This window comes from Barbatula barbatula, assembly GCF_947034865.1.
Source record: "Barbatula barbatula genome assembly, chromosome: 1".
NCBI classification, from domain to species: Eukaryota; Metazoa; Chordata; class Actinopteri; order Cypriniformes; family Nemacheilidae; genus Barbatula; species Barbatula barbatula.
In genome coordinates, this window is record NC_136766.1 from 2,845,159 (window position 1) to 2,857,427 (window position 12,269).

General features: G+C 37.5%; 1 protein-coding gene across 1 annotated transcript in view; it reads right to left on the bottom strand.

The window, feature by feature from the left end:
• Positions 1–12,269, bottom strand: part of ank2b (ankyrin 2b, neuronal) — a gene marked incomplete at its 5' end in the record, with an annotated part of 65,873 nt that overhangs the window by 31,314 nt on the left and 22,290 nt on the right. The window contains 17 exons of the mRNA XM_079459827.1: positions 461–543; positions 744–843; positions 1,500–1,641; positions 2,606–2,678; positions 4,241–4,339; positions 4,426–4,524; positions 5,680–5,778; positions 5,859–5,957; positions 6,779–6,976; positions 7,887–7,985; positions 8,447–8,545; positions 9,089–9,286; positions 9,464–9,562; positions 11,211–11,309; positions 11,387–11,485; positions 11,576–11,773; positions 11,856–11,954. Coding sequence (XP_079315953.1) covers positions 461–543; positions 744–843; positions 1,500–1,641; positions 2,606–2,678; positions 4,241–4,339; positions 4,426–4,524; positions 5,680–5,778; positions 5,859–5,957; positions 6,779–6,976; positions 7,887–7,985; positions 8,447–8,545; positions 9,089–9,286; positions 9,464–9,562; positions 11,211–11,309; positions 11,387–11,485; positions 11,576–11,773; positions 11,856–11,954 — 1,982 coding nt within the window. The remainder of the gene's footprint in view (positions 1–460; positions 544–743; positions 844–1,499; positions 1,642–2,605; positions 2,679–4,240; positions 4,340–4,425; positions 4,525–5,679; positions 5,779–5,858; positions 5,958–6,778; positions 6,977–7,886; positions 7,986–8,446; positions 8,546–9,088; positions 9,287–9,463; positions 9,563–11,210; positions 11,310–11,386; positions 11,486–11,575; positions 11,774–11,855; positions 11,955–12,269) is intronic.

A 12,269-nucleotide genomic window follows, 5' to 3' on the forward strand; every position in this document is an offset into this window, starting at 1 on the left:
GGAGATCAGAGGTCAAATGACACGCTGCAGCACGTCACCTGCTGTTGTCATGGTCACGGCATGGAGAAGAGTGACTGAAGACCAAAAATACCATCCATCAGAGAGAGAGAGAGACAGAAAACAAGAGGGTGAGAGAGAAAAGCTTGAAAAAATGAAGACGTTTCAGGTAACTTCTAGTTAGTGAGCAGTTCAAAATCAATACTCATCATTTTGTGTTAAAGTTGTGCAAAATAAGTAAATAAGTAAGTGTTAAAGGTACAGAAGTAAAACACCCTTTATTAGCTTTGGAGGCCTCAATGGGAAAAATGATTCTTTAATAAAAAAGGTTTTTGTTTCATTCTTTTCGTTATTTTAAGGACAGAGTTAGCCTTTAGTATGCTGTTAGGTATCTTCTTATTTGTATAAAGAGAATGAAACGTTTAAGTGTTGGAGAGCACACGTTCATGTGTGTGTTGTGTACCCAGAATGAGCCGGGCTTGCAGACAGAGCGATGTTGTCCAGATTTTCTGTTTCCCAGTCTTTCTCGTTCTCTCTCACATACCCCTGAAGAGACAAAATAACAACACACTTCTGTGATAAACTTAAAATCAGTGAACTATTACACTATGTTATACCGTATTGTATAATACATTATAATTGCATCATGAAATACATTCGAAATTAAATGTAACATTACAAATAAATCAAATCGAAAATATTTATAATTCGAAGATATTTTGACACAAAATACAACTGGAAATTACTCTTAAATATACCTGGTTACTGTACATCATATCCTCCAACATCCCATAATGCTTTGCAGGGTAGTAACCTTGATGAGTGGGTGTGTAGGACCTGTCCAAACTGATGGAAAACATTCACAAAGTAAATATAGCAAAATTCGTACACATCGTGAATATTTTAACATGACGTTCATTCATTGATACACATACCTTTGCAAGCGACTACAGCACGTATGCGTTAACAGAAAGAAGACCAGTGCATTTAGATATTACACTTATGTATTCTATTTACAAAACTGTCGACTGGAAAATAAGAATTCCTAACAAAAAAATCCACTAAAGGGGCGAGAGAACTAAACCTGAATAAGTTACTCAAGAAAAGGGTATTTTTTGCTCGTCTTCAACATAAACGTACTTAATTCGTATAATATCTTAGATCACGTTTCTGGTCAAGAAAATGCATTTCAATTTAAGAATTCTTACATATTTTACTAGAAAATAACACAAATGTAAGAAAGTAAGAAATTCATTTTGCAGTGTGAATGCTTCTCGTGTTGATGAAAAGCTCTCATGAACACGTTTGGACAAAATTCTTATTGGCAGCATGTTGAAATACAAATACATTTCAGTTCTTTCTCAAAAATACATAAAATGTTAAAACTGATTGATAAAAAATCTATAAACCCCATCAAAAATCACTTTCAGACACGTGCTGTACCAGGATCACTTTACGACAGCTTTATTGTTTTCTCATGTTAAATATCAAGATGAATCTACCTGTCAGATCGTCCACATTCTAAACTGAAGCGCAGGTAGTTCATTCCATCCAGGTACTGTTCAGGTAGAGAATCATCTCCTAACTCTCTTAAATCCTCAGCTCTCAGATACTCAATACCATCACCTGTCATCGTGTCGTCACCTGTGCAGTCAAACATCCTAATGTGAGTCAAATGACTGTAAAATTTGTTAAAGGTGAAATATTTCAGCAAAGCCTCTATGCTTTAGCATCACAGCAGTCTACACTGAAGCATCTTGAATTCTACAGCATTCAAATAAAGTTATAATAAATAAGTAAAGCAGTTGTCATGTCTGTAAGCAATAAAGTCCAGACATACTGTAGGTCCAGACATAAAGACGGGTTTGACTGTCAGGGGCATATTGGCCTGTGGTGTAAAACAATAGAAATAACAACAAAAATAGAATACGGTAACAAAACAGAAACCAACTGAATCACAAAACAGGTGAATATTAATTCTTGTTTGTTAAAACGTTTTCTGACGCGTTCAAGAGTCATTGATACATGACGCATGCAAGTGTCTGACCATAAACAACCTCAACTCTAACAATTCTAAATGTCATTAAAAAGTAGGGGTTCTGGACACAGTGACGTGAAAAACCAGTGGTTAGACGGTCTAGTCGGGGAACTAAGATAAACAATCCCATCATGCAATGCACACTCCAACACAAGAGTTATCGTTCGAATCAATTCAAAGTGTGAAGCATCCTCACACACACTCAGTTCACACGCTGGTACCTCCAAAATCAACAGAGTCATCGGACATCGCCCCATCATCTACATGCAGAAGAACTGCGGGACATTTCTATCTTTAATGCACTTATCCATTCGGCAGATGCTTTATTCAACGTCGATGCAATTAAGATTGCATCTAACGTAAAAATCTTTGAGCTGTTAATGCGATGCTTAACCAAATGTGCCACAGGAACTATACATCAGTAAAACACAACAGTAACTTCATTACAACTAACAACATAATGAGAAATATATCAAGTCCACGATGATGGAAATCTCATTGAAAGATGATAATCTGATAATAATATAGATGAATAATAATGATATAATTAGGAATGATTTAATCACTCACCTTCATCATCCGACACATCGAGAACTTCCGTCATGGTCTCCGGAACGTTCAGCTTGTGTTTCTCTGTCACCGTCTATATGGGATATAAACAATAATAATATAGTTTTGAAAATTCTGTCATAATATCTTTACCTTCGAGTTGATCCAAATGTGTATAAATGTCTTTGTTCTGATGAACACAGAGAAATATATTTGGAAGAATGCTTATAACCAGACGGATTTTGGCCCCATTGAGCACCATAGAAGGAAAAATACACTGGTAGTCAAAAGAGCCCAAGAACTGTTTGTCGTCTTTGTGTTCAACAGAACAAAAAAATTTTGAAGTACTGTTTCTGAATATTTTTTCTCAAATTTATACAGATTTGGAACAACTCGAAGGTGAGTAAATGATGACATAATTGTCATTTTTGGGTGAAGTGTCACTTTAAACCTCTTAGTGCATGTTCAGACTTGACTGGTTTTTTGAATCTACTAGCGTCTGTTTTACATTATAATCCTATAGAGTAAACCGTGTTTTCAAAAAACGTCTTTTGAGGTTGAAAAAAGTTCAACTTTTCTGAAAAAACGCCATTCTCACACCTAACCAATGACAGAGACCTGTCGTTTCCATAACAACATGCGAGGAACGTGATTGGTCGAGAAGGCTCAACTTTGAGAAAATTCAATGGTGGGCGTAACGCCGGTTGGAGGATAGTTTTGTATAAATGTCAGCTTAATTTTCACTTCTAAGAACTTCTGATTGCATTTCTAGAGAGAAATTAGTATTGTAGTTTTCAAATATGTGATTAGTTATCGCAAATACGCTCTTGGTTTATAATTCAAATAGACTCTTATCGGTTTCTCTCGACTGCCTTCATGCACAGATGCTGCCTCTGAAGTCATGGCGTTCAGCTGTTATTTGTAACTGTCACAGTTATGGACATAACCCATGCGCAGGCAGATGTGTTAAATAACTAAAATGTATTTAAACAAAAGACCCACGATGGGGAAAACATGAACAAAAACAAGACAAGAATGTAAACTAAATCTTCCCACAAGGGGAACAAAACAAACAAAGTCCTTTGAATAATAAATCAACAAAATCCACAAATTTAGAACAGGAACAAGATAATCCACGAACAGGAATAATCCAACAAGGTGAGTTCAACAGGGTTGATAATGACAATGACTCGACAAGAGACAGAGGGAAACTGGGACTAGATAAAGGGAAACACTGACGAGGACTGATGACACAGGGAGAGTGGCGGCAGGTGACATGAATGAAACACTAAAGGAAAGCTAACAGGAGGATTGCACGAGGCAGGTGAGGGGAATGAAACACTAAGGGAAAGATGGACCAGGGCCGGTGACAAGACTAACACTAATGGGCCGCTAACAGAGAAACAAGGGGGCGGGGCTAAAGGACGCGACACCTGAGAGAGAGCATGGCGTGACAAACCAAAACAATGCTCTTTCTCCACACAAAACACATGGGACTGACATGATCCTGCCACAAGACTCGAAAACCAAGACAAGGAGAGGCAGGATCATGACAGTAACTAATTTTTACAACAAAAGCGCTTTTGTCAACTTTTAGTGTGAACTTCTTTTAAGGCCATAAATTTCTGTGAATGCGTTTTTGTTTAAGAAACTTGCCGTTGTGGTCGTGATGATTTCCTCCGTTACGACCCTCAGCGTGTCGACCACAGAAATGTAGCCGAGGCGGCGTGCGATGGCCAGAGCTGTGTTTCCATTCTTCATTAAACACACACAACATCAAAGCACAATTCAAATGAAAAGATTAATACCACATCTGTGCGTGTGTGTGTATGTTTACTCACCACAGTGATGGCGTTGGGTTTGGCTCCATACTGCAGTAAAACATTAATGATGTGTGTGTTGCCTTGTTGTGCAGCCTGATGTAAAGGTGTGTAACCATTCTGGGAAAAACAAAGACATTTTATATTACACAATGGGCCCTCATTCATGAAACACGCGCAGAATGATTTTTCGTGTAAATTGTTTGTCAAGGCGTTCTGATGTAACTTTTCGGATTCATGATTTGTACATAAATATATATATATTTTTTTTCAATGTTAGTTGGTACGAAATAAATGTACACCTGCTCCCTACCTCGTGTAAATGGTGCATAAACTATTCAAAAGTTCTGTATTATTCTAGACAAACTGATGAGACTCGACTTTCACGATCATTATGATATTTAACGAGTCTTGTTTTATTTTTTACACTTTAAAGAAAAACTATTACAATGTCCTTAAAATGAAATTTCATGCAGTGTGTAATGTTGCTGTGTGTGAAAGCAAGCAGTCTGCCAAGCCCTGTTGTTGGACACTCCATGAGCCAAAATAGGACCTTAAAAATCACAAAATATTTACTCTTTGACTTTGGGGAAAACGTTGTCACTCTTTTGAACACAACCGTCCAATCACAGTGGAGGAGAGGCGGGACAAACACTACATTGACCAACCATCACCCAAATTAAATTAATACTTTATTAATGAATTTTTATTTTCAGTAACATTTTTCAAAATAAGATACTAGTAACATGTAGATTTCAAATCCCAGCAACCAACACGTCTCCGGAAAAAGCGCAGTGCTTCCAAAGCACTCTCAAGCGCCACCAGCTAGTCGATTTCAGAAGAGCACCAGGTTATTTCAGCCGGCTAAAAACACTTTAGTGGACAGTTTAATGGTTAGGCATATAGCCTATTAGTACCTTATGCAATATAATGTAGCCAAACCAGAGAATGAAGTCCAGAGGATTCCAGCATTCCTAGATACGTAATGCATAGCTGAAGTGCATTAGCCTGGATCATGTTAATTGTGAATGAGCGTGGATTAGCTCCCTGTTTACCAATGATTTGAATTCATTAACATACACACATTTTACTATCAAATCTGACATTTACAAAGTTTTTGTGAATCCGGAGGACAGTTTACAGGAAGGGCACTTTTTACGGTCAAATTTACTCCTATATTTCCTAATGTTTCATGAATGAGGCCCAATAAGAATTCATTTTAAATAGTAAATCCTTTATCTTAATAAAAAGATTAAAGCAGGTAGAATGAGATACCTTTGTTTTAGCGTTGACACTGGCTCCATTTTTCAATAGAAAATTAACCATCTTGGTGTTTCCATAATGACATGCCACGATCAGAGGTGTGTATCCCAACTAAAAGAGCGAAAAGCATTATTCATACTGAAACTATTCACAATTTTTTGTCACTATTATGTTTTGAGATACAATCTCACTTTGGTCTGCTGGTCGATGCTGGCGCCGTGTTTAACTAAGATCTCACCAACACCAACTTTGTCTTCTTGGGCAGCGAGATGAAGGGACGTCAGACCGCTCTGAAACACACAAACAGCGTGACAACAATAACAAGAAGACAGATTGAAAATGATATACATAGTACCGGTAAATACACAAGGAAAACTCCGTGTGAGAGAAAACTTTACTACAGTAGTGGCCAAAAGTGATGATCAAAGACCTAAATTGAAGATTTATTACAGCTTTTGTTTGCATGTTGTGATGCTTGAAGTGTAAACTTCAAGTCGATGATATAATTTTTATGTTTAATTCCTTTTAAAAACAAAAATACAAAATAAAACAAAATAAGAATTTCATTGTACTTAGGTAGGCCTACATATGACAATAAAGATCTTGAATCTAGCGAATAACGAATCATGTTAATTAAATGCATATTCATATCGCTGTTCTGCGTGTGTGAATGAGCTGCACAGTTTGCTCTGAGAGTAAATTTCACGAGCATTTTACTGTTTGAAAAAATCTATTGTCAAACACACACTAAATGTTACTGCAGTTTACTACAGTAAATAGCTACTATAGTATACTACAGTATTTTATGTGGACAAAATTACCTCTATTGTATAGAAAAATCACAGAACGTAGAAAATGTTTAACACATTTAGGTAAACTAAAAATAGTCTGTATGTGTAACAGTAATGTCATTTGTCAGCTACCTGCCTATTCATGTGATGAACTACACTTGCATATTTTTTTTAATGATAACAATAGACATTGTGCTACAACAGTTTGGCCTGTGCTACAAAACTTCAAACCTCAGCAGCACCAGTGCTATGTGCAAATACCTAACGTACAAAAGTTAACGTACAGCCCTTCAGATTCCCAATGTGACACAGTGATTTACTTTTGTGGGGGCATTGAGGTGAGCTCCTCTCTGAAGAAGAAGAGCAGCCATCTCACAGTGACCCTCCTGAGACACCAGGTGAAGTGGAATCACACCCTGTTTGGTCTGAATGTTGGTCTCTGCTCCGTACTGCAGAAGTGTCGTGGCTATTTCCATCTGATTCTTCTTAGCAGCAATGTGGAGCGGAGTGTATCCGTTCTGCATAAAGACAAACACACACATTCATGTAAGGTTGCTGAATTTAAATAGAGGCATCGACACAATGATTATAAAAAGTATTTAAAACAAGATATAGAAAAGAATTTCTGGGAAATCTAACACAGTTTTGCGACACTTTTGATTTAAACGAGAAAATATTTGCCAATGGGGCAAGAAAAAATTGATAGAAATGAAAGTAAAATGCAATCGTAAAATAAATAATAAAACGACAAAAAACATAACAAAACTGCTAAAACCAACCATTCAAATTGTCAACAAAACGAGGAAACTCATAGAGAACGTAAAGATGTACCGAGTCTAAATGTTTTTTTGTTCAGAGTGATTTCTTCCAAAACGGATTCTGAAGATGAAATTAAAATTTCTCAAAAATCATAATACATTGCATTTTCTTAAACAATCGGCTGGAAAATTACTTTTAAAGCTCGATACCGATTATTTGCCGATATATCGGTACATCTCTAGTAAAATCTAAAGTCATTCAGAATTTGCCCAGCACAGAAGAACTAAAAACACGTCTTTAACAAACACTTCTGTCTATTCACTGTAAATAATACGTTTCTTACTCAGTATTTTTAAGAAAGAAAAATCAGCCATTGGGGTAAAAAAATTAATGTTGTAATCACTTTAGACCAGGGGTCTTCAACCGGGAATCTCCAAGGGGTCAGTCTATTACAGATTACTCACAGGCAACTTTAAGGGTTGTTTTTATTTAAATAGTTTACACATTTAGTATAAGGGCGTCCCTGCTCCATGCATCTCTTATCTAAGGGGTCCTTGCCCCGAAAAACGTTGAAGACCCCTGTTTAAGACCAAGTAGTTTCACCTCATAGGCAATATGAGAATGATATGTAGTTTATGGGCAGCGTTTGTCAGGATGAAATCTCCTCACCTTAGCTGTGGCGTGAGGAGATGCCCCTTTGTCCAAAAGCAGGAGCGCCACCTTCTGGTTATCATAGTGAGCAGCGACATGTAGAGGAGTGAGACCGTTCTGAAGGGACGAGGGGTCAGCAGCACGGTTACAGGGGAAATGTTAGCATCACATAAGCATTAAACTCAACCACACGTGATGAAACAGCGTGTTAACTGGGACTAAGTGTTAAGCTTGTGTAAGTTCAGTATTATCCTCTATATTAGAACACAGCATCGGGACCGTTTAAAACACGGTTCCTTATTAAACGAAACAAAAGAAAAATTATGTTTAAAAAAGAAATGAAGTAAAAATTGATGTTATCATAAAGTGAAGCTGTGCTTACCGGTACTGTTGCTGTCAACAGAGCCTGAATGTATTTCTATTAAACACAAGTCTATGAATTAGACTATGTGTTGCTTTTAAACCACATTTACAGGAATATAAAATGCATATAAACCCAATATTAACATAATGTACAGGCTATATTTGTCAGAAAACCCTGCAGACACACTTATATCTCTGTTTGGCCTGATGTTTACCTTGCCAGCCGAGTCCAGAGAAGCCCGTCGCTGCAGAAGTAATTTGGCCACATCCAGGCTGCCGTACTTTGATGCCACATGAAGAGGTGTGAAGCCTTTCTGTAGAAGTTTAAATACACAATACAGATGAACAAACAAATCCATGAAAAAACAGAAAAGTTGCATACAACCAAAATACATTTCTAATCTTATCCAGTCATCATAGACTGTATGAAATGTATCGGCGTCTAGTGGTGAGGTTGTGAATTGCAACCAACGGCTCACTGTAACGCTCACCGCTCCCTTTCAAAGCACTATGGTGGCTGACACAGGACTAAGATGTCACGTTTTCGCTTCTTTGCCAAAGGAGATAATGTATTCTTGTTTATGGCTACTATAGACACAACAGAGATCTCCATGTAAGAGACATTATCTAACGTCTTTATGCACCTCTAACATAGTTATGTATATTTTATTGCATATTCTAAAAATGTACACATTGGACCTTTAAACTCGTATTTAAAAAAACATTAAACAGTGTTGACAATAAGCAACACTACCTGATAAATATTATCATTTAGGCTCCACGCCGTTTAGTTAAAGAACCATTTCTTATTTTACATCACTTTATGGATTGCAAACCATTTTGATGTGTCCCAGTACCTTGGTAGCTAAAGAGTGTGCGGCTCCGGCCTCCAGCAACACCGAAGCCACGTCCAGGTGTCCCTCTCGGGCGGCGATATGGAGAGGGGTGTACCCATTAGAGGTGGCGGCATCCGGGTGAGCCATGTGCTGGAGGAGGAGCTGAACGATCTCAGTTTTACCCAGACGAGAGGCGATGTGAAGAGGAGTCTGATCCTCCTGATGACAGCAAGACATGTTTACATGTAAACAAATACTGTATGCTGGCATTTAAAACTCGGTCAGCTCATTTTCGTTCACTTCTATATATATATATATATATATATATATAGTGAACTCATGTTGTTTGCTATATAGAGAAATGAACAAGTGAGCAGTTTTGGACAGGCGTCTCACCCTCGCTCTTGCATCCACCATGGCTCCGTTCCGCAGAAGACAGCGAACCACCTCAACCTGTCCGGCCCGTGCGGCCATGTGTAGAGCCGTCTCTCCTCGCTGGGACAAAAAACAGACAGGTACATTTGGTGTTTTCAGCCGTTGCTCTCTTGCTCTCCCAGTTATCTGATACATCATGACCCACTGGGGCCAAAAGTCCCAAATAAGATCTGGCATAAACTTCATTGTTGTTAACTAATGTTTAAGTGATGCTTCGCCCAAAAATTAAAATTCTGTCATCATCTGCTATCCTTCGAGTTGTTCCAAATGTGTATAAATGTCTTTGTTCTGCTGAAATTAACATGAATTAATATAAATAAATGTAAAAATATTGTTCATTGTTAGTTCATGTAAGCTAATGCATTAACTAATTGTTAACATAAAAGCACCTTATTGTAAAACGTTACCATTAACATTTCGGTTAAAACGACAATGACTCATTCAAATATTATTATTATTATTTTGGGTTTTCCAAAAAATGTAAATCACACTTAAGATTACAAGCCAATACTACTGTTGCAGCCATTAAAATTGTATTGTTTTGGTTTTTAATGGTAAAGTAGTTATATATATATTTTTTCCTTTATTAAGTTTATTTAGAAAAAAAATTTGAGCATTTTTTGTTTGGTAACTTAAACCTTCTATTTTTAAAGAGACGACCAATCGGCTAGCGCCCAATCGCTATTATATCAACACTTGCCTGCAAAAATCCGATTTTATTTTTAAATAAATAAAAATCTCAACAATTTAAGCATATCACAATGTTATTTTAAACGTTTGATATTACCAAAACAGAAAAAGGGAACTTTTTTATAAAGGTGCTTTGCTGTTTGCAACGGCGAACAACGTGCTGAAAACAAACGATAAGTGTAAAATCTAAACAATTTACAATAATAATAATAATAATATTACCAATGTAAAGATTGTTTTACCTCACACTTAGGGCAACAAATACTAATGAAAAAGTCTAATCCCAAACAGAAAGCTGTGAGCTGTGAGCTGTGATGTAAAAATTGGCCCGAGGGGCGGAAATGAGTCGGGCCCGGGCTGAAATGCAGGGCTCTAATTATTTTATTGAACGTTTTATTATTAAACGTTGCAAATTATCAAACGTTAATTCTAAAAGTATTTCGTAAGAGTTAAATTGCGCTTGTTTTATCAATTAGTTAATCATATTAAATAAAAATGAACGCCAATGTCAATAATTTATGCATACCTAAGTCACTTGCACTACTTTAGTCTAAATTATTATCTGTTCATATCCACCTGTACATTAATGTTCATAGTATATAGTCATCTGTATATATTGTTCATAGTATATACCTACTGTCATATTTTCATAGAACATACCTACTGCAAAATATTTTTATAGTGAGGTGCAAGGTGGTAAACTCCATTCTGAGGCGCTAGCGGAAGTAATGATACACTGCTTCACGGCAGAACGGAAGATGTGTGACGTCATGTGAAAAGGGGCTTTTATTATTTTAAGATTTCAGATGACACAGTCGTGATTGTAATTATATTGAACGCAAAGAAATAACAATCATTTAAAAATAACAATATTTTATTAAGAACTGGGTGGGGCTATTCATAAAGTGGGCACTGGCTACCTCCCCGATGTAATTCCCTTGACGTGGAAAAATCACTTTCAAGTACAAGTTAAAAGTTTATTTAAAATAAGTAAGACAGTACGACAAATTTAACTCACAATATTGCTGACATCAGGTGACGCTCCATTCTGCAGGAGCAAAAGAACAATGTTGAGATGACCCATGAACGCTGCCACGTGGATGGGTGTGAGACCGGACTACAGAGAAATAAAAATAACATTCATTAAATCAACAGCCTGTTCATTTCTTAAAATGTGTGCGTGTGTGCTCGTACCTCAGTGATGGCTTGAATGAACGCGCCATATTTCACCAGGAGCTCCATCACTTTCACTCTGTTTTTCTTGCAGGCGATGTGTAACGGCGTGAAACCGTTCTGAAAGAAACCAACAGCACAGACGAGAGATGAGAGATTTTAAACGTCACGCAGAGGTCGAGGAGATCACAACGAGAAGGGTTGATGTACCAGGGCTCGAGCGTTCGGATTGGCTCTCTTGTCCAGCAGAAGTTTGGTGACTCTGTAGTGACCACAGTGGGCGGCCACGTGCAGGGCGGTCAGATAGTCCAGGGTGACATCATCCACAGGCGCCTTGTGCTCCAGCAGGTGTTTAACAGACTCCACATGGTCACCCTGCGCTGCCATGTGGAGCGGAGATAAACCATTCTGACAAAAAAGGAATGATTTCAAGCATTAAGAATGGTCTTGCGCCAATGATATTATGGTGTTTTGTGTACCATTCGTATACCTTCGTTCTGGCCAGCATGGGGGCTCCTCTCTCCAGTAAGAGCTCGACTGCTGCGTCGTGCCCACTCCTTGCAGCACAATGTAGAGGTGTGAGACCATCCTGCAACACAAACACGGCGAAAGGTCACTGGGCAATTTCATTATCAAGCGTTTTGCGGCCTGTTTTTCTGTTATTTTGATCTGTTTCTCTTGTTTTCGTTTTCTTTAAATAAATGCAAATAGAAAAAAAACTTCTGTGAGCACTAGTAGTCAAAAATAACATTTTGGACTAAACACATAACTATTTAAAATGTCCTATTTCTTTCTGCGGCTGTATATCTTATATATACATTTTCTAGTAATTCCTGTGCATTTTGAGGTAATTCAAGTAAAATATTCTGGTTCTGCAGGCCAAAGTCTTATACAGCTGCCTTTC